We start from the raw sequence: 23,027 nt of genomic DNA, 5'->3' as shown, positions 1-23,027 counted from the left end.
TGCAGCAGCCACATGATATAACGTTATCGGTTTTAATTAGAAGTTTCTCTTAGCAATAAATGCTGATGGAGCAATAAAAATGTCCTAATTTCCCTTGAGAGGAATTTGTAGGAGACAATCTTCAAATGCTCAGTAATTCTACTCTACATTTTATAAATGGCAAGTGAATCATGAAAGGTCATCTTGCTTTCAGACTAATTTCACTGCTTATTTTAATTTTAATCTCTCCCTCCACTTAAAGGAAGTTACCTATAAAATGAATGGGGAGATTTTCATTAAATCTACATAACATTTTATTTCTCTGACCTTTCCCCATAAGGATAGTCTATGAATTACTTAATGAAGGAGAAAGATTTGGGAATTGGAGGTAACAAGCATCCACTCATTTTGCTATCTTGACTGCAAAAATAAATTGTAGGAAATAAACCCTTGCTTTTTTTCCCCTTTGTATTTTTAACATATACTTTCATAAGAAGGAAAACCTGGAATTTTATATTTTGTCCTCTTCTGTACTGTCCATAAAAAAAAAGCAGATAATGAGATTATAGTTGCACATTCTCAAAAGCTTGGGAAACATGCGGCTTTAGTGACTTAAGATCTGCAAGTACATGTAAATACTCAGAAGCCTAGAAATGCACACCTTTTCCTGTGCATTGCTAAATTTTAGATTAAGTATTAAAAATGAGTGCTAAATGAGTCACTTGGTCACATTAATCACGCATCACTTTTTGAAAATACTTAGGTCAGGGACCCGTACCTTCATTTTTTTGCACCCTTAGTTCTTAAGTTTCCTTCTGTACTAAAGCATAGCAAAGGTTATTCGCAACTGTAAATGTGGATGTGGAATAATTAGTTATGTCCTACACAAATATATTAGCCATTTCAGGGGTGGAAGAATTACACATATGCAGTTGTGTTATTTGCAACTGCATACTGTGCAAATATTCTGACCCCTTTTATATTCTGTAGGAAGAACCAATAGGATGAGCAGGCAGCCTTTCTTAGTGCTAGGAATTAATCTGAATTTTCTTATCAGCAGACACTGGGGAATTTGCCTAAAGACTAGACTCTTAAATGGTCAGTATTTCACCCCTCAAAGGGGTATATTTCAGATGGGTTTATGCATTGCGTAGTAAAAATGATAATACCATTTATGATTGTTAAACGGTGGATGTTTGCTACAGAGCACTCTAACATAATGCATATTTCATGAAAGGGTATGCAGTTAGTGTAATATTTATTTTCTTTAAACATAACCTTAATATTCTTTTTCAACACTTGAAGTATTTCAGTACACTCTTCTGAAAATACAGTACACATCACATTTCTTTCTCGGTGAATTCATGGGCACATTTAGTAGCTTATTTTCCTTGGTGTCTCTTCTGATTCCCTGCGAGATAGAGAACTGGATGACCCTGGATGGCAAGACCGAATTGAGTACTCTACTTACTGAATGCGTTTTCCTGTCACAGTAATATGTCTCTTCTTTCCCATGAGGAAGATCTTTGGATTTTCCATTAACTGGATGTGTCTTTTTTTTTTTTTTTAAGTTGTTTGTTTGTGTTTATGCTTCTCTTGTTTCTATTGCAGTTTGGCCTTGGTATTACCAACCTACAGTTTTTACTATATAAAAGCCAAAATAGAAGAGACAATAACTCAGGCCAGATGTAAGTACTATGAAAGCGACCCCAGAGTCTATTTATCTCGTAGTATCAGATGTATAAATCTGTCTAGATTTTAGAATGCCCAAGGCCTATACATTTTAGTAGGTGTTACTACCAAATCTACAGCAATGATTCTAACCCATTCCAAACATGCAAGGAACAAGAAATATTCTACGTGGATAGAATATGAGCAGGTACCCAGTCTCACTGGCATCCCCACCATCCTACCCTGCCTTGCTTTGTGCTCATAGAATCATTGCCGTGCTGTGTCCTCTGTCGCTGTCATTTGGAGGGTCTGCTAGCTGGTGCAAAATGTTTCGCATCGCATAGTCTCTACTCATGGCACTGTGCTAATAAGGCTTTATCTTTTTTCTTTTTCTTTCTTTTTTTTTTTTTTTTTTTTTTGCATTTGGCAAGAATAATATTGTGCTCCACATCTACTTTGTTTGAATAAATGAAATTGCATTGGTCTTTGGCTTGGCAATTAACTTCCTTCTCATAATCTAAATTAATGTCTTCAGTAGCTCAAATGAATTATTTTTTTAAAGCATCATTTGGAATGTGGAGTAACTATTAACATTAGTGCATATTTAAAGTCCTTATTAATCTTTGTTTGGGGTAACTAGATTTAGTAAAGTAAAATGACCATCATATCCTTTGCACATCACTTACTACTACTAACTTAAATTTGCTGTTGTGATAAGTAAAAAAGCATTGTGTGTATATATACCTTTTACATCTGACCTGAAGTAAACTACTGTTTCTTTCATTCCCTTGTCAGTTCTCTTTTGCTTTCTGCAATCCTCGCCCTCGTTATGCTAATTTATACCTTTATATTTACACTTTCACTTGATAGATAGATATGATGGTCTTTTGACAACCAGCAACTTTGCATGAGCTAGTACTTCACTTGATAAATGACGGGATGACTAGTTGGTCTTTGATGTTTGGTAAATGCTTCTGAATAGAGAGTAACATCACCAGTATTGCACCCGCGCTAAACACTTTGCAAACTAGACCCTTGAAATAACCACAGTACAGAGAGGATGCTTTAGTAGTAATTGGCAGGATATACCTTCCAGTCTTCAAAAGATGTCTTTTTTTTTTCCCAGACTACAGCTGTACATAAATAAACCTTTGATCTATGCACAATATTTTTATTCAAGAAAGTCATTGAATAAAATATTGTTTGTGACCCCCTTTGCTTTACCCTCTTTTTTTTTTTGTTTCCCTGCTTTCTCTTTCTGATGGATTTTCACAGCAAAAAAGGGCAAAATGAAGGGCAAGTATTTTCTTGTTGCTCAATTTCTTTGTTTAGTACACTTGACATATCCACTGATATTTCCGTTCCTATTGGATATTATCCTCTGTGCTTCTCATCTGCTAGATTTTCCTCCATGATCACTCAAACCTTAGCGGCAAAAAAGGGGGAAAGAATATGCTTGTGTTTTCATATGCAACCTATTTCACATTCAGGTTTTTTTCTGAGGCGTAAATACTTGTGTGTTTGTATGCTTCCTCTTACTAATTTACATCTAATATGAAAAATGTTACTAATTCACTAAAGACATTGATGAGTTTATTGAAATCATTTTCTTTACCATAATATTGATAAAAAATTTACGTTGACATTTTAAATGAAATGACTGAAGCAACATTGATATAAAAGATTGGTTACTGTAGGGTGAGTAAATGGGAAACTTTTAAGACAGCATTTTTTTCTGATATAACTGGTGTAATTTGTGTTATGGAATTAAAATGTATTTTGCAATTATATTATGAAGTATTGAGAACCTTTACATTCATTGATGTGTTTCAATTTAGGGTATAAGTACTTCACCACCACCCTCCCCCCCCCCCCCGAATAGGTAATCATTCTACTATCTTCATATTATCATACAAACTCAGGATGCGTATTGTGGATTGCTTATCTAATCCTGTAATGTTATCTTTGCAGATTCAGAAACACTGAAGCCGGATAATTTTGAAGAATCTGGCTACACATTCATAGCACCAAGGTTGGTTTTGTTTTATATATTTGCTATACCTTGTGTGGATAGGTAAGTCTTTGGTAACAGTTCTGAGTCAGACCCATGCCAAATTATGAAGCCAAGGGAAGCAATAATTTAAAACTGCAACAGTATTCTATTCATTCTATTCATTCATTCGCTCAGTAAGCAACTACTGTAGGCTAAGCAGTGTTGTGATTCAGGCATACACTAGTGAATAAGACAGATGTAGACTTTGCTCTTATTAGAAATAACAGTGTATCCATCAATAATGAAGAGCTGGGTATTTGCATTTGTGAGTACACACACAAACACACTGTACATGATGTAGATTACTCTGTAATCCCCATCATCTGTTTGAATCATTCCCCCACCCATCTCCCTTCTAGTAACCATCAGTTTTTTTCTCTATACTTAAGAGTCTCTTGGTTGGTTTCTCTCTCTCTTTTTTCATCCTTTGTTTCTTAAATTCCACATATGAATGAAATCATAGGGTATTTGTCTTTCTCTAATGAATTTATTTTGCTTAGCATAATACTCTTCAGCTCCATCCATGTTTCAAATGAGATTTCATTCTTTTTTATGACTAATCTCTTGTCTGTATGTACCACGTCTTCTTCATCCATTCATCAGCCGAAGGACACTTCAGCTGTTTCTATAATTTGACTATTGTAGATAATGCTGCAGTAAAAATTGGGGTGAGTGTATCCCTTTGAATGAGTATTTTTGAATTCTTTTGGTAAATAGTAATGCAATTGCTGGGTTGTAGGGTAGCTCTATTTTTAAATTTTTGAGGAACCTCCATACTCTTTTCCAGATGTCTGCACTAATTTGTTTTCCCACCAACAGTGTAAGAAGGTTCCCCTTTCTGCACATCCTCACCAACATCTGTTGTTTCTTTTAGCCATTCTGACAGGTGTGAGGTCATATCTCATTGTAGTTTTGATTTGCATTTCCCTGATCACGAGTAATATTGAATATCTTTTCATGTGTCTATTGGCCATCTGAATGTCTTCTTTGGAAAAAATGTCTACTCGTGTCTTCTGCCCATTTTTTAACTGGATTATTCATTTTGGGAGGTGTTGAATTGTATCAGTAATTGTATCTTCTCCCGTTCTGTAGGTTACCTTTTAGTTTTGTTGATTGCTCCTGTCACTGTGCAGAGGCTTTTTCTTTTGGTGAAGTCCCAGTAGTTTATTTTTGCTTTTGTTTCCCTTGCTTCAGGAGACCTATCTAGAAAGAAGTTGCTAGGGCCATGTTAAAGAGGTTACTGCCTGTGTTCTCTTCTAGGATTTTGATGGTTTCATGTCTCACATTTAGGTCTTTCATACATTTTTGAATTTAGTTTTATGTATGGTGTAAGAAAGTGGTTCAGTTTTCCAAACGCCATTTGCCGAGGAGACTGTCTTGTTTCCGTTTGATGTTCTGTCCTGCTCTATTGAAGATTAATTGGCCATATAGTTGTGGGTTTATTTCTGTGTTTTCTATTCTTTTCTATTGATCTATTTGTCTGTGTGCCAGTACCATACTGTTTTGATTACTACAGGTTTATAATATGACTTGAAGTTGAGAATTGTGATGCCTCCAGCTTTGTTTTTCGTCTTTCCTTAGTTCTTGAGTCACACTCTGTAGCAGGCACATAAAATAATATTCAAATTAACATAATTCTATTAATCTAAGCTAAACTATTGAAGAACATAGATTCAGAATTGTGTATTACTAATTTCTTACATTTTATACTTCTTAAAGAAGTTACTGTAAGAACCCACAGACAGCTCATAAAATTAAAGAGTAACTCAGACTAATATTTTTAAAGATTTATTTTACTGTTTCTTTATTTTTGAGAGAAAGAGAGACAGAGTGAGAACAGGGGAGGAGCAAAGGGAGAGAGACAATCTGAAGCAGGCTCCATACTTTGAGCTGTCAACACAGAGCCTGACGTCGGGCTCGAACTCACAAACCATGAGATCATGACCTGAACCAAAATCAGACGCTTAACCAACTGAGCCACCCAGGCACCCCTCAAACTAATTTTTATGTAATCCTAAGGATACCTGAATTGTTGGTCCTTCTTGAAAATGGGGAATACATATAAGGTACATCTCTGTTAATAAAGCATGTTCTTGGCTTCATGAGATTCTCCTCCTTGCATTTCCTTCAGTGTTTGATGCTGCCCATCCCACAATTCTTGAGTACTCTTTGCCTCCTCTTGCTGTTCTGATTTTCTTCCTCCCTCCCTCGGCTGCATATTCAGTCTCTTTAATGAGCTTCTTTTCTTCTGCAGATCACTTACATGAAGGTGCTAGCTTAAGGTCTCTTATTCTGTGTCTATAGACATACCACCCATCTATCCGATGTCTGTAGTTTGGGGCAATGCTTTTGAAATTCACAAGATGGCCGTGATGCCCAGAAACAAAACAGACATAATATGTGGTTTATTGGCATTACATTACAAGATAGGATCAAACATTGTCTACCTACACAATTTGAGACATTCCTGTTTATGGAAGACAACAGGACTATCTCTTCAATGTGTTTCAAAGTCAGTGTCTCCCAGGCATTTGTCTTTGCTTCCTTCCCTTTGTGTCTAACTTTTAATCAGTCACCAAGTCTTGTCAAACAGAATTTATTTTACGGTATCAAGTATATCTGCCAAACTCTGCTGCCTTTGTTCTCATTCAGGCCCGTGCTTTCTCTTTACTTAAACTGGTGCAGCTGCTTCCTACTTAATCTCCCGACCTCTCCAAATCCCCCTTTCCTTCCAGTCTGGTCTCATTTCTGTAACTAGAGAGAGTTTCTAGAATGTGAATAAAATTATGTTTCTTGTCTGCTAAATATGAGCCAATAGCTCAGTAGTGTCCTGGTGGTAATCTGTACTTTATATCACAGCTTTAAACTGTTCTTACTAGGTCCCAGTTAACAGTGTGGTCCTTAGACTCTACTAAATCCGGGGCCATCAAATTACAGCCTATAGACTGCCTGCTTTATACAAAGTTTTATTAGAACACAGCCATACTTGTTGGATGATGAATTGTCTGTGGCTGCTTTCACTACAAAGGCAGAATTGATTAGTTGTGGTATAGATCTCATAACCCATAGAGTCTGAATCATTTATTATCTGGCCCTTCAGCAAACAGTTGGCCAACCTCTGCTTTAAATTCCAACCACACTAAACTTCTCTCAGTTCCTACATGTGCTGTTTTTTTTTTTTCCTCTTCTCCTCTAATTTTCTCTTCTGTTTTGGACTGTACTTAGACACACCCCACCCCTTCCCAAACCCCAACTTCAAAGCTCCTTGATCTAGGAATTCCTTACCCATTTTCACTGGATTAGACAGACATCTTTGCTGACTGCTTTATAGAATACTATACTTCCTTTACTGGCCCATTTAATGTTATTTACTTTCCCCCAAAAAAGCCACAACTCAATCTATTTGACTTATCTACTATTCAGTACCCAACATCACATCCATTGCCTGACACAGAGTAGGTGCTGAATAAATAAATACATTTGGTGCCTGTAGAATCTATAAATATGTAAAGAATATTTAAAAAATCATTATTAATAATACCTGCAATCTTACCACTTGTCAAGATAAGTAACTGAGCATCTTAAACTGCTAAAACCAGTTTTAGCTAGAAAGGAGAATATAAAAGAACAGAATAAGAAGAGTTTGAAATTAGATGTGCTATATTGATAAGACTCTCATTCCATCTCAGTTCTGTGTTTTGTCTCTAGGAAGCTTCTTCATTCATCTCTCCCAAATATTGACTAGGAGGCCACACAGACTGATTTTCTGAGCTTTACTGTTAGATAATGTGGAAAATATGGTAGAAGTCCCTGTACTCACAGGGAAGAAAAACATATCTTTTAGTTCCGGTTCCCAATTTGTACAAAATGATTGTTCACTTCAGCAAGGATTAACATATGTACCATTCTTGTGGGATGGCTGAAAGAGCAGAATGTGCCCATGTGTTTAGGGATGGAGTATATATGAGAGAAGGGAAGAAATGTTAGAGTTTGTGGGACAAACCAGTGAATATCCACCACAACTAACATGTTAAGCAAGCCTTTTACATGAATGATTATATTTACTGCTCCGGTGAACTCTATAATAAATTAGTAGTATCATCCCATTTTGCAGATTAGGCAATTTCCTTGCTCTTTCAACATCTGAGCATGTGTGTTGATTATCAAATGCTGATCAATCTCAGAAGACTATCCAGTACCTCTCAGTAAAATATAAATTCTTGGAGCATTATTCCTACCTTTATTTTTTTTTAATTTATTTTTTAACATTTATTTATTATTGACAGGCAGAGAGAAGAGGAGACACAGAATCTGAAGCAGGCTCCAGGCTCCGAGCTGTTAGCACAGAGCCCGTCCCGGGGCTTGAACTCACAAACTGCAAGATCATGACCTGAGCCGAAGTCAGAGGCTTAACCGACTAAGCCATCCAGGCTCCCCTCCTATCTTTAAAAGACATGCAGTCAAAGGGATGAAAAGTCCAGGGGCGCCAGTATGGCTCAGTCCGTTAAGCATCGACTTCAGCTCAAGTCATGATCTCACGGTTTGTGGGTTCAAGCCCTGGGTCAGGCTCAGTGCTAACAGCTCAGAGCCTGGAGCCTGCTTCAGATTCTGTGTCTACTTGTCTCTCTCTGCCCCTCCCCCACTCACACCCTGTCTCTCTCAAAAATAAACATTAAAAATAAGAAAAAAGGGATGAAAAGTGTAAAACATGAAATATTTTTGCTCTTTATCAGAAATGAGAGAGACATTTCAAAGATGAAATAGAATGAAAAAGAATACTATGTGATATCTATAATTAAATGCTAATTGTGGGAAGAAGTCCATTTTAGCTCTGTCGATAATGAAATGAGTAAAGGTCATGCATCCTTTCTAAACCAAGCCTCTAAACTAAAATTTTCCATGAAATGAGAAGTTTGGTGGGTTTTTTTTGTTTGTTTGTTTTTGAAGTTCTGACATTTTACTGTTTTTCATCTGTTGTATGAACCTCGTTATAATAATGACAGCCTCACATTTATGTTGCTTGATATTTGTTCTCGATTTCCAAACCGGGATAGCAGTTCTCCAAGTATGGTTCTCAGAATCCCATGGGTTCCAGAGGCCCTTTCAGAGAACCCACCAGGTCAAAGGTGTTTTCGTAGCACTGTGAAATGATGTTTGTCATTTTCTTCATGCTGACATTTTCACTGACACTATAAGCAGTGATGAGCTGATACCTTAGCCAAAATCAAGGCAGTGGGCACTCAAGGGTGCTGGTAGCCATCATAATCTTTATAGCCAGGCACCCATGTGAGGGAAAAGCCCATTTCACTATAAAATACCCTTGATGGAAGCAGTAAAAATTATTAGTTTTATTGAACCTTTACCCTTGAGTAGATGTCATTTTATATTCAGTGACATGAAAATGGAAGTTCTGCATACCCGAGTGCTTGGCTGTCTTACAGAAAAGTACTTGTGTGATGAAATTTAGAGCTAAAATAGGTGTTCTTTGCTCTTTTTCCATGAAATATTTTATTTGACAGAATGGCTTGGGTATTTGATAAACATTTTGTCAATCAATCACCTAAGGCTTTCACTTTAAAGACAACAATGGACTGTTGCTAATGACAAAATCTGTGCTTTGCAACAAAATTAAGAATTCGGGGATTCTGTAACTAATGTTTCCCAGGAGTTCGAGACCAGCGATGATATTACTGAATGGGAATTTTCAGTTTTATAATGAAATGTGTCATCATTTGGAAGATCAGCCATTCTTCCAATAATCAGTTTATGATGTTACAAAATCAGATTCGTTTTTTTTTTTAATGTTTGTTTTTGAGAAGGAGACAAAGTATGAGTGGGGGAGGGGCAGAGAGATATCGAGACACAGAATCCAGCAGGCTCCAGGCTCTGAGCTGTCAGCACAGAGCCCGACGTGGGGCTCAAACACACAAGCGGTGAGATCATGACCTGAGCTGAAGTCTGACACTTAACGGACTGAGCCACCCAGGGGCCCCCAAAAGTCAGATTCATTTGAAGTTATATTCTATTAAGTCAGGGATTAAAGAGATTTGCAAATAGGCAAATAGAAATTTGCCACTTTTGTTTACTAGGTTATTTTTTAAAGACAACAATTTCTAATAAAAATGTTAACATATAATGGGTTTCTTCTTGATATTTAGTGAATAATATTTTTAAATTTCTCAATTTCCATATGAAAACTCCAAATATACAACATAAAGCAAGAATAGTGGATTAAGAATGAAAGCTAACCTTTATTGCGCACCTATTGTTCACAGGGCGAGTCCTTAATAAATATTAGGTACACCACTCATCCTTTACTTAAGTCAAAGTATTGTTCAACAGGTTGCAGAGTCACTTAAGTAGTAAAAGAAAGTGTTTTCACTTCCTATAAAGGCTGTGTACTTTTTAAAAAGTTGTGACTTTCACAGCTAATATCCTACAATATTTTTTTTTCAGAGATTACTGCAATGACCTTAAGATATCAGATAATAACACCGAATTTCTTTTAAATTTCAATGAGTTTATTGACAGAAAAACGCCAAACAACCCATCCTGTAAGTATACACCCAATTTATAATAATTGCTTCACCATTGTTATATCCAAAGTGGTCAAATCTTGGTTCAGATCAGTGTGTTGGTATGCTGGTTTATTTATTTACTTTGTAAATTTTTAGTGGTAAAATGTAACAGTTTGGCCTTTTATGTATTAAAGAATGTTTCTTTCACTGTGAAGTAAAATCAAATTTTCAAAGCCAAGTATTAGATACCTGCAAATGTTTCAGTGTAAATAGGGCATCTTTACCCTTGATCCTTTCAAATTTAAGAAACTTAATTTTTATGATATTTTGAAAGTTTTTCATTGCATTTTTCTTGCCATATAGAGAAATACATACAGCATTTATAGATTTATCTCTTTCCTCCAATTTATATGAACAGCTTTAAGATGAAGAGAATAAAAACAAGGTATAAATATGTCAGTCAATGGTTTATTTTCATCCTGACATTCTGTTTTGATCACCATTAACTTTATAGTGTAAAAAAAAATGCTTCTGTCATTTTTCACTTTATGAAGTAAAATAAGTTAGAATAAATAAAAATGTTAACAATTAGTGTTTAACCAATACATTTCTTTCAGAGAAATTTACATCATTAGTAGTAGAAGACTTTTTAGAGATTAATGGTTTCTTAGCATTTAAAATCTTAACTGTGTTTTCCTCCTAAAAATATCCTGTAAAAAAAGTAGTACCAGGAAAAGATGTACCGGAAATGGGAAATGAGAGGAAAATTAACTGCCTGGCAAAAATTACCTTAGTAAATATATTTTTTTTTTATTTTTTTTTTCAACGTTTATTTATTTTTGGGACAGAGAGAGACAGAGCATGAACGGGGGAGGGGCAGAGAGAGAGGGAGACACAGAATCGGAAACAGGCTCCAGGCTCTGAGCCATCAGCCCAGAGCCCGACGCGGGGCTCGAACTCCAGGACCGCGAGATCGTGACCTGGCTGAAGTCGGACGCTTAACCGACTGCGCCACCCAGGCGCCCCAATATATTTTTTTTTAAAAAAGGAACCATAACTGAGTTTTTTGTCCTTTCCTCCTTCTCCCTTCCCTCTCTTTCTTCTTTAAAATCTTTTTCCTTTCTATCAGAAAGGGTTAAACAAGGCACTTGCTCAGTTACAGGAAGTGAACTGAAGCGTCTCACAAATTAAAATTTATCTCCTAAAAAGAAGTAACTTCCTAGCATCATCAACATTAGCTACCAGAGCAAGAATTAGCTGCTCTGAAAACCAGCCAGGGTAGAGAAGGTCTACACTGATCTGACCGAATAGGAGTGTTTCCAAATCTTTCTACTCCTTGTCAGCTCACTCTGAGTCAGAGCCTTTCCATTGTTATGGTTCTTGTTCTTTTCCTTTCAGTAAATAACAGGATTCCCAAGAAAGAACTGGTGTAATATTACTGAATATTCCTTTAATTGGATGCCTCTATGGGCACCTGGGTGGCTCAGTCTGTTAAGCATTTGACTCTTGATTTTGGCTCAGGTCGTGATCTCATGGTTCCTGAGTTCGAGCTCCACATTGGGCTCTGCACTATCAGTACAGATTGAGATTCTCTCTCTGCCCCTCCCCTGCTCACGCTCTTTCTCTCTCAAAATAAATGAGTAAGCATTGAAAAATTAATAAAAATATAAATTGGTTGCCTCTAGCTCCTAGGCAAGTATAAATATGTTGAAACAAAAGTACTTTCAGTATCATAGTGCTAATATCCATATTGTCTCTTCTCCCGTGTCTTCATTTCACTTCATGTTTTTTTATCCACCTCCCCTATGATCCAATAGGATGCTTGTGGTACTTAGATAACCATGTGAAGTGTGAGATTTAATTATAAAAAGGTAACAGCTATAAAATTTATATTTTCCTCTGGTAGTTTTACATACTACAGTTTTCTCAATCATATTTTAGGTCATGTTATCAAATAATATGTAAAACTAAAAGTATCAGTGATTGAAATCTCAGTGGCTTCCTTTAAAGGGGTTTGGGCGATTTTGATTGTGCTTATGGAAGTACTTAATCCAGCATTAAAATTAAAATTCTCACTGTTTATGTTCATTTATTACCTAAATGTTTACGCTGTAGAGTCTTTCAGCGTGTTCGTATCTCCTCCCCGGCTCCCGCTTTTTTGAACTATTCTAACAATGAGATTATATGTGTATAAAATGGTAAAGCTCAGTACTGATAACCTGTTTATGTATTATATGCAGCAGGGGCCATATTTCAAGACACATTTTAAAATTACGGTGTAATTAAAATATGAATGAAATTGTGAAATTGCTCACAAGAGTGATTTATACCACAAATTAGAATAATCGTTTCATTTCTTTTACCTAAAACGATTTGCAGCAATTAAATTGCATCATTCACTTTTCAAATGGACTGTTTGTGAAAATGATTAATTTTCTGACATAATATAATGAAAATAGTTCCTAAAATGAAGTCTAAACTGTGGATTGCATTGATCCTTTAAAACTGGAAGTTATATTAAATTTAAAATATCAACTAAAATATTTTCCAGTCTACTCCTCACCTTTTACAGTAATAGATATTAAGTAAGACCACATATTCCTTACCTGGATAAAATAAAATTTTTTCATAAATGTGAAGTTTCAGTATTTGTAGGTTATTCACAGTGTCATGGGCTTAAAACACAGGACCAAGAGAAAGGAAAGAAGGTGAAGTTTTTTTGTTTAAGAATATGTATTAATTGACCCTTGGTCCTTGCCATCTGCCCTTTCATTACCTTTGAACTTGGGCTATTTTGTTCTCTGGTTATTCCAGAAATGACAGATTCCAAAAGTCAGTCTTGAAATAGTGCTGGTCTGTGCTAAGTTATTCAGTTCTTTCACCAAAGCAAACGAAGAAAAACTATATTATGTAGTTTTATATTTACATATAAAATTGTCCATCAATTATGATAGATTCAAATCGCCATACTAACCTATAAAAAAGAAGAGAGAGAGGAAGGTTATTTCCTTAATGTTTCTTGATTGACATACTTCACATATCTTTTTGAAAAAATGTACAAAATAATTTTCTTTTCGAATTGGCTTTTCTATTCTGGCCATAGCCTGAAAACTGTGAGGCAAGATGAACAACAAAAACATGCAGAAAATTAATATTGGATATGGTTGTTAATTCATAGAAATATTATCCACTCTAAATTGCTTTAACAAACAGAGAATATATTTGTTTCATTATTATCCTAATGAAAAAACTATGTGGATGTAATTGAGGCTATCCTTTTTCTATATTAGGTAATACGGATTTGATTAATAGAGTCTTGCTGGATGCAGGCTTTACAAATGAACTTGTCCAAAATTACTGGAGTAAGCAGAAAAACATGTAAGTATTTGTTCCTATATATATATATATATATATATATATATATATATATATGTATGCATGCATATATAACATATATATATATATATATATATATATATATATCCTGCATTTCAATTTAGCTTTTCTGTGAGAAATTTTTGGAAACTAGGGCTCATAAATTTAAATTTTACTAATTTAATAACAATTTCATCTTGGAATTGTTGACAGCTTGTATTTCCAGTGTTGGGTATGTGTCAGGACTAACATCTACATCTGCCAGTACTTATCTTTCCACACTTACACACTGCAGTGTGAACAAACCAAATTTAAAAGGCTGAATTTCCATGTTTGTGATAAAATAGGGATGCTAGTCAAGTGGCCTTTTAATAACACTACTATTCACCCAGTCAACAAACTGAGAAATCTGATTGTGATTCTCATTTACGGTCTCTTCTCCACCCCATGTCCAGTCAGTCACCAAATGCTAAATAGCTCTTCCGGCAATGTTTTCCTGTCTTCTTCATAGCCAAATTCATAATTTCCAATTTCTGAGAAATTACAGCACTGCTTATATTCAGTCTATACTCAGGGCCTCCGATTCCTCTACCCACACCCCCTATTCTGTCCTCCATAGAACGCACCCCTGCCAGCCTTCCTCTTAATGCAGCTCCAGTTTCAGGATAAAGGTGAAGCTCTCCAGCATGGATTTCAAGATTATTCATGAGCTGACCCTTCTTAAGAAGCTTGTCCTTGAAACTTTACTATCTGTTGCTTCTCACCTTGCCTTCTGTTTTTATAACACCAAATACTTAACATTCTTCACTAGCTTTCCTGTAACATAGTCTTGGCTGCACATGTAAGATCTTCCTGCTGTCTCTGTCATCTCTGCTAATTCCATCTTCCAAACGCAGCTGTATTGGTCTTTACTATGAAGTGACCTCGTTAAGCATCCTCCCTTTATTTCTTAGATATTTGCAACATTAAAGCATAGTTTGCATGTATTGATGTATTAACTTTGTCTTCCTTTATGTTAGGAACTCATTTTATTTCTCTTTGTGTCATCAACACCTAAATTATTATCTTATGGAGACCAAGTGAAATAAAAAATTGCCTTCTTCTGTCTTCTGTTTTAGCAAGGGAGTGAAAGCACGGTTCGTTGTGACTGATGGTGGGATTACCAGAGTTTATCCCAAGGAGTAAGTTCAAATAACATCTGTAGAAATCAGTACATTACACGACTACTCTGAGGATGTGCACATTATAAGGAAGCCATTCTGTAGAGAAACTGATTATTAGATTAAAATTGAGTCATTTAACATTACTTTATTAAAATACCCTACTTCTTTAAAAATGCTATTATATGATTATTCAGTGATCCTTTTGGATATTTATTCCAAAATCTAAGACACGGTAAAAGAGATTTTTTTCTGTTCATACACACTGAACGTAAAGTTTATAGCCTATTGGCAATATTTTCATAGCACCTCATTGTTTTCACTGTTCTTCAATGGATCTTATCTCTGTCTCCAAAATAGTCTGTCAACTAGGGTGGGGAGGCCTATTACTATTAATTGACCTATTAAGTGACTTGTATGTCATCACCTGCAGAGTAAAACCAAGAGCTTTTTCTGACCCTTGTTATCTATTCTATGGTGATTTATTGCTTATTAATGAGTATCATTAGATGTAGACATATCTGTAAAATTCTGTGATGTTCACAGAAAAGTAGGTTATCAGGCAGATTCAAGAATAAAAATGATGAGCCATTTCCTCTTTAGGGCTGGAGAAAACTGGCAAGAAAATCCAGAAACATACGAGGATAGCTTCTATAAAAGGAGTCTCGATAATGACAACTATGTTTTTACTGCTCCCTACTTTAACAGTAAGTATTACTCAGAATTCAGCCATTCTCAATTTCCTTTTTTTTTAGATAAATTATTACTTCCTGCTTTCCCCAATAACCATAATTGCTCAGAACAGCCCTTATTAAGTGTATAGTATACATGTGACATTGGAAGGACAGAAGCTTCCATTTAGTTGAGGTAAAATGCACACACAGGAAACAGTCATCCAGTAATGTAGAGATAGCATATCAACAGGTATGCATAATGCATAGAAACGTATGTAGATAATCCCTCATTTCACAAACTGCAAATCTATTAAAGAACGTGTAATGAGTTTTAAAGACATCATCAATCAGTTTAGTCAGTTTTAGTTAAATATATTATTTATGAAAATTATCAATAGGCCACATTTTAAACTATCTTATTGGATTCTTTCCCAAAACCTTTCTAATTTAATCCCTGGGCTTCTCTGGGGGTAGGTGTTATTCAGCCTCATTTTTACAAAAGGGGAAACCAAAGTTCAGAGAATTTTGGCATCTTGTCCAGGGACTTACGTCTAAAATGCAAAGGCTGTTTGGGGTTCTAAGATCAATCTTTCCACCTCAGCAGCCTCTCCACTCAGTTAGCAAATGTCACGAAGCAGCGATTTGGCCTGCGTCCATTATGTTGTGGACATGGATGCAGCCAAGCTGAATAATTCACATCCCACGGACACTCCAATGGGTCTGGTCAGTAGAGGAAGATGAGAGACGACAACCCACCTCCTCATTACTTATCTACACTAGAATACTTAAGCAAAACACCGTCCACCTATCCCTCTTAAGAGAAATTCACTATTTGACTTATCTAGACAGGCCTGTGTTCCTTTTTTGTTGTTGCCTTCTCCTTTTTTCAGAAAGCGGACCTGGTGCTTATGAATCAGGCATTATGGTAAGCAAAGCTGTGGAAATCTATATCCAAGGAAAGCTTCTTAAACCTGCAGGTAAGCGTGTATATGGTATATGGACATGGCCAAAATTAAATGTGACCAAATATTTCTATTAAAATCTGGCAGTACTTACCAGGAAGGCCATCAGAAACCTTTAAGCAAAATAAAGTCAAAGACAGATACCCAAAGTTTTGAAAATAAAATACAATGATGTAGGAGATTGGGGAAAAATAGAACAGATACTATATAGAGGTGAGGGATTTCCTAGATGTGTATGTGTATACACTGCTGCTCAAATTAATGGAGTCAAATCAGAATTCTACATGCCAGATTGATCCAGCATTTCCACTCGGTAAGTCTGTCCTAGAAGATACTTTGAAATACACAAAAGGATACGTGTCCAAGGGTGTGAATATTTGTAGTAAGTTAAACATGAAGAGTTAAGTTTCCATCCTCTAAGGAAAAGATAAATAAGTTATAGCATATATATACCATGTGCCTGATAAAATGAATTAGGTAAGAACCTTTATATATATAAAGAGCATATATATATATATATATATATCAATATATATATATATTTTAAAATATATATAAAATTACAGTAAAATGGAAAAATGATTTTTTTTGCCAAAATAAAATCAAGTAAGCAAACAAAACAAATCATAAAACTGAACATCAATGGGAAATGCAAGTAGGCTGCATTGAGTGGATGCCATCTAGTAGAAGCGTTGTTTTTTTATTTTTTTTCATTGTATGATTCCGTATTTGAATGTGTAAGAGAGTGTACATTAGACCAGATTGAGAAGGTAGATAGATCACCTTCCTGTTCCTGAGGGCTGTTTTACCCCTCAGTGGTTCAACTAGATATTACCTCCATACTAACTCATTGACTGCTTCCTTCATTCACTCAGTGGCTCATTTATTCACTCACCCTCCCACCCACCTATCTGTCTATTGGACATACATTTCTCAAGCACATGAGGCATGCATTGGTGGGGCTAGCGAAGCCTCTTAAAACATTCCACCTGAGTGACCTCACGTTACAAGACTATGCCTGACACTACCACCTTTTTTTTCCCCATTTAGCTTATTGTATATATGAGTTAATTGGTGAGGTGGTTGCCAACGAGTAAAGTATGTTGTGAATATAAACGAAAGTTATTTAATAGTTTAAGAGCGGTTAGCAGTCTCTTTAATGAAAACCCAAAGAAATAAAATCTCTGTAATAAACATTACATTCAACCCAAAATTTAATGCTACTTTCTACACTACATAAATTATCATATAGCAAATATTATATGGACATTAAAACTGGAACCTTTTCAATGAAGTCCACTTTTCAACGTATAGCTGAAATTAATTTAATTCCAAGAAATTTAAATTTGCTCAGAAATATTCAAATGTAAGAGGAAAAGTAGATAACTAAGAATCACAGCCACGTTTTTTCTATGTATGTGTCAATTCTTCTTTACATCATTTTTCAGTTGTTGGGATTAAAATTGATGTAAATTCTTGGATAGAGAATTTCACCAAAACATCAATCAGGGATCCGGTAAGATATATATATATTTCCTAACGTTTATGCTACACTCCATGTCAAATGTAAATAAGAAAAGTCAAAGTAAAGTCTTGTCAATGTATAATTTTCAGTGCTACTAAATTAAGCAGAACTATGAATTAATATTTTTGGAAAGACTTTTTTAAATTAGTTAAGAGGAAAAATATTTTGATATAATTTGAAATATTAGTTTAGATAGCTCTTAATATTTTTCAAAGATGAACCTATTGCTTTTTTTATGATGGGATAGACTGTCATTTAATCTTACTTTGATACTGGATAAATTATTCTCAGATTCCTAACATGATAATAATGTGTCATGGAAATCCTTTTTTCTATTAAAAATGTGTGGGGTTAATTGTATTTTTGTCTTTCAGTGTGCTGGTCCAGTTTGTGACTGCAAAAGAAACAGTGATGTAAGAAAATTTTTTAAATTTTAACTGTAATTTTTTGTTACTCTTGTTAAGACTTTAATCATAAAGTCATTGATGAAAGTCATTTGATATAGGAATTTTTCATTAAATGCTAAAAAATATTTTTGAAATTTTGAACTAATTTATAGGTAAGAAGTTGAATAAATTCTTTTAATTCCTAACCATTAAAAATATTCACATATTAAGGGAAAGTATTTTAAAAAGCCTGTTTCAGTATGAAGTGTACTCAATGTCAATTGTGTTAGATAGTTTTCTAAGTATCTTTAGCTCTGTTCCTGAGTGGGAAGTTTCTAACTAAAGTGGCCTTACTGGTTATCAAGGCAATCTTTCCTGTCCTTTATAGTTTCTCTGAATTTGTTCACACAGTATTCATAGTGACAAGAAAACTTTTTGAGTTCAATTTTGCCATTATTATTATTTTTTTTTATCAAATTCTACTTACATGGATTGGATTTTACATTGTCTCCTGTTACTTCTATTTCATTATGACATTTCTTTGTTCAAACGTTAAATATGTTCAGGCCGCCTGGGTGGCTCAGTTGGTTAAGTGCCTGACTTTGGCTCAGGGCACGATCTCATGGCTTGTGAGTTCAAGCCCCGCGTCGAGCTGTGTGCTGACAGCCCCGAGCCTGGAACCTGCTTCAGATTTTGTCTCTCCCTCTCTGTCTGCCCCTCCCCCACTCATGCTCCATCTCTCTCTGTCTCAAAAATAAATAAAAATTTTTTCTAAATGTTAAATATGTTGAAACCTGCTTTGGATTTTGTCTCTCCCTCTCTCTCTGCCTCTCAAAAATAAGTAATTTTTTTTAATGTTAAGTATGTTCTAAGAATGATACTCATGCTCCATCTCTCTCTGTCTCAAAAATAAATAAAATTTTTTTCTAAATGTTAAATATGTTGAAACCTGCTTTGGATTTTGTCTCTCCCTCTCTCTCTGCCTCTCAAAAATAAGTAATTTTTTTTTAATGTTAAGTATGTTCTAAGAATGATACTACATAAAGTATTTCCAGAATACAAAGGATGAATTCCACTATTTGCTTCCCATCTTCTTATGTGTATGTGTTTATTTCCAAGGCAAACAGTGGGTTCACATCATCTTGTTTCTAGTCATGTGAAATTATAAGCCAGCAATGTTATTTTTTATACTCTCTCCATTTTACATAGACTTTGTAAATAGAGACTATAAAGACTGTTTTGAGAGTCGAGGTTTTAGCAAGTTGCTACCACATGTCCCCAACTCTGAGAACAATGTTTTTGTCATTTTATACAATAAAAATTACTAAACTGATCCATGCATTTAAACATGATACAAACCAGGTGGGAATTGATTTCTTTTGTGTCATGATCTTTTTTTGTTTCGTTTTCTGCTTTTATATTTCAAATTACTCAACCAATTTTGATTGAAAATATGAAGTAGTTATAAATATCCTTATGCTGCATGCTTTTTAATTTAGTCTGAAGCATGGTGACTACAATGCATTTTTAAAGGTATCTTTTTTGTCAAAATATTAAGTGTGTTTTTACATATTATTATTTTGGCTTATCCAATTTCCTGGATCAGTTAGATGACCAAATGGCAAAAAGGTTATTTCTGATTTGACCTTCTGATTTGTTCAGACTCAGTTGACAGTTTTAACTAAATGGGTAGTGGTGCAGTATGAAACCCTGAGAATTTGAATCTGTGTGTGTCCTTAATTTATTTCATCAGAATCTCTGGAGCATGTATCTTTAAGTTGAAGTTTTTTCCTATTTTTGTTGTCGTAACTATCTACTGGGGCTCCTGGGTGGGTCAGTCCCTTGAGCGTCTGACTCTTGATTTCAGCTCAGGTCATGATCCCAGGGTCATGGAATCGAGCCCTGTGTCGGGCTCCACATTGACAGCAGGGAGACTGCTTGGGATTCTCTCTGTCCCTCTCCCTCTGCTCCTCCCTTGTGCATACATGTATGTTCTTTCTAAATATATATATAAAATCATCTATCTAACGTAAGGTACTGATAATGAAGCCTCCTAACCTTCCTCAAATTGTGTTCATTGTTATTTTTATTTTTGTAGGTAATGGATTGTGTGATTCTAGATGATGGTGGGTTTCTTCTGATGGCAAATCATGATGATTATACTAACCAGGTAGGTACCACAGTGGGACAAAGTACAGTTTCCAAAGTGTGTTTCCCTAATCGGCATTACAAAAGTCCTTCAAACCATTATAGAAATTAATGAGTTGTTATATTTCTGTCATAAAATAAATTTTTAAATGCTAAATATAATATAAACCATTAATGAATACATTCTAACCACAGTTTCCTGATATTAGTTGAATTTCCTTTCTAGTCATAACAGTTACTATTAAAACATGTAGTTATTATTGTCGACCTCTCAGAAATTGAGAAAATGTTTGCATATTAAATATTTATTAATTAGTAATATCTAACTTAATACATGGCTGCTTTGAACTGATGAAGTTTCTATTCCCAAATTTGCAAGTTGGCAGCACATAGGCTATTTGGCTCAAGTGGGATTTTTAAGCAAATTAGAATTCGTTGCCAATTAATTTCATTTCCCAATCTACATTTCTGGTTTCTCTTTAAAAAGAAAGGATCTTGGGGCCCCTGGGTAGCTCAGTCTGTTAAGAGTCCAACTCTTGCTTTTGGCTCAGGTTATTATCTCATAGTTGGTGAGACTGGGCTCTGCGCTAACAGCATGGAGACTGCTTGCAATTCTGTCTCTCTCTGTCAAAGTAAATAACTAAACTTCTAGGAACAGAAAAGATAAAATTGGTCAACACTGAGCTTTTTCTTAACTGGCCGTGTTTATGGACTGCAGTTGATGAGCCTCAGGTTTGCTCCTAGGTTCCTGTTCTTTCTCTAATATCACCCATTTCTCTCCGTCATGCTGCTTTCCTCTTCCCCACAAGGAATTCACTTGTGATCTTAATGCTTAGTTAACTGTGTGTATTCCTTCCACATGCATCACACCAAGCCACGGAGCAAATGCGAACCCCTAACTAAGCTCTTCTCACTTCTTTCGGAATATCCCATGCAGCTTCATTGCTTTGGTTTTTAAGCTCCAGTAGTTTTAGTTGCTAGTTCGTCTTACTTCTTTTCGTCGCAGTGGTCGGGGTGTTAACATGTGGAGTGAATTTGAAACTTGATTCTTTTGTCCTCTGTTCCAGATTGGAAGATTTTTTGGAGAGATTGACCCAAGTCTGATGCGACACCTGGTTAATATATCGGTTTATGCTTTCAACAAATCTTACGATTATCAGTCAGTGTGTGAACCTGGTGCTGCACCGAAACAAGGAGCAGGGCATCGCTCGGCATACGTGGTCAGTAATTTCCACCTCGTCCATGCCTCTCACAGGAACACTCAGTGTCGATTAACATAACGACTTTTTCATTATTTTTATAGCCATCAATAGCCGACATATTACACATTGGCTGGTGGGCCACTGCAGCTGCCTGGTAAGTCACAATTGTGTTTTTACTGGTAATGAGAAAGGGGCGGTGAAATAGTAAAGAATTTGAGGACAGTCCAGATTTTGTGACACGTGAATAATTGTTACAGAAACTACTCTGTTTGTTTCCTAAATGACATACTGGTAGTTTTCACAAAATGATCAATTTAACACTGTTACACCCACTTGGTTTTTCATATGAAAACAATATGCTCATGCGGACTTCAGCCTCTTCAAGATCTGTTGAGACTTTATACCCAATTCCTTAAGTTTTAGGTGTATCAATCTATTAAAGGTTTCAGTTAATTGCCTTCAGTATCCAAATTAGATGTCTGCGTCATCAAATTCAAAGCATCATGACTTATCTTTTCAGCTCTTTCCTATTCCAACAGAGGCTGGCAGAGTTTTAGAGGCATCATGTTGCTGAAATGGATCTAATTCTCTCTTTTTACTGACTTAACCTCCCTACCTCCTTCAACACCTCACCTACACCCTACCACCTATGAAAACAATACATTTAAACTGTTTAAGGCACTGTGGAAAGTCTGTAAGATCAAATGCATCATTGTTGGGCTCTGGTCAGTCAAGTAACTCAACCTCCTTTTGTGTCTGGGATCCCTCGTCTTCCTTCTTTCCCTTCTTTTTTATCATTGCCCAAGCCTTATGCCTTGTAAACTTTAACGTTTGTTTGATAGGCTTTCCCAGCAAAAATTGTATCAGTCTACCAGTTTATGAAAGTAAGAAAGATTTTAGATTAAAAATCCTATTTTTGGTGAAAAATGGCACTTTCTATTGTGATAGTGATATTTAAATATTAATTCACTCAGGTTTTTTAAATCTCAAAGTAATCCTCATTACTTTATGGTTGGCTTTATGCTATTTTCTGGCCAGAATTTACCTCCTTCACCCCCCCCCTTTTTTATTTTTTTCCTGAATTCAATTCCAGATGATTCTATACTAAGATTTGGTTCAAATGTCATTTATTGGAAAAACTGAAATGTGCCAAGTGTCCTATATTTAACAGGTATATATTTTAGTTCATGAATGTCACATTATGTATTCACAGATACAGTCTATATTGTAAAGTAAATGGTTTGCAAACCCATGGCACAAAATCATTTTTGTTTGATCTTTTGCTTTGTTCCACCATAGAGTTCTAAAACTAAAACAAGCACCCCTGAATGAGAAAACTATGGCATGAAATATTGACACTTTTCCTAGGTACCA

At 35.4% G+C, this 23,027-nt stretch overlaps 1 protein-coding gene across 6 annotated transcripts in view; it reads left to right on the top strand.

The window, feature by feature from the left end:
• The window catches only part of CACNA2D1 (calcium voltage-gated channel auxiliary subunit alpha2delta 1), a 494,284-nt gene that overhangs the window by 449,051 nt on the left and 22,206 nt on the right, over nucleotides 1–23,027 (top strand). For 3 of the 6 annotated variants that reach the window (XM_047096153.1, XM_047096152.1, XM_047096149.1), the window contains 13 exons: nucleotides 1,591–1,667; nucleotides 2,926–2,946; nucleotides 3,622–3,682; nucleotides 10,160–10,257; nucleotides 13,512–13,599; nucleotides 14,715–14,777; nucleotides 15,360–15,463; nucleotides 16,321–16,407; nucleotides 17,841–17,908; nucleotides 18,292–18,330; nucleotides 20,402–20,473; nucleotides 21,519–21,671; nucleotides 21,755–21,807. In XM_047096153.1, coding sequence (XP_046952109.1) covers nucleotides 1,591–1,667; nucleotides 2,926–2,946; nucleotides 3,622–3,682; nucleotides 10,160–10,257; nucleotides 13,512–13,599; nucleotides 14,715–14,777; nucleotides 15,360–15,463; nucleotides 16,321–16,407; nucleotides 17,841–17,908; nucleotides 18,292–18,330; nucleotides 20,402–20,473; nucleotides 21,519–21,671; nucleotides 21,755–21,807 — 984 coding nt within the window. The remainder of the gene's footprint in view (nucleotides 1–1,590; nucleotides 1,668–2,925; nucleotides 2,947–3,621; nucleotides 3,683–10,159; nucleotides 10,258–13,511; nucleotides 13,600–14,714; nucleotides 14,778–15,359; nucleotides 15,464–16,320; nucleotides 16,408–17,840; nucleotides 17,909–18,291; nucleotides 18,331–20,401; nucleotides 20,474–21,518; nucleotides 21,672–21,754; nucleotides 21,808–23,027) is intronic. The other 3 variants (XM_047096155.1, XM_047096154.1, XM_047096150.1) reach the window with 1 other exon arrangement.

Source organism: Lynx rufus, unplaced genomic scaffold (assembly GCF_022079265.1).
Source record: "Lynx rufus isolate CCGP_SWC_20201006 ecotype Redwood Valley unplaced genomic scaffold, mLynRuf1.p SCAF_4, whole genome shotgun sequence".
In the NCBI taxonomy this organism is placed as follows: domain Eukaryota; kingdom Metazoa; phylum Chordata; class Mammalia; order Carnivora; family Felidae; genus Lynx; species Lynx rufus.
The sequence above is the reverse complement of the archived record's forward strand: the minus strand, read 5'-3'. Positions and strand labels throughout refer to the sequence as shown.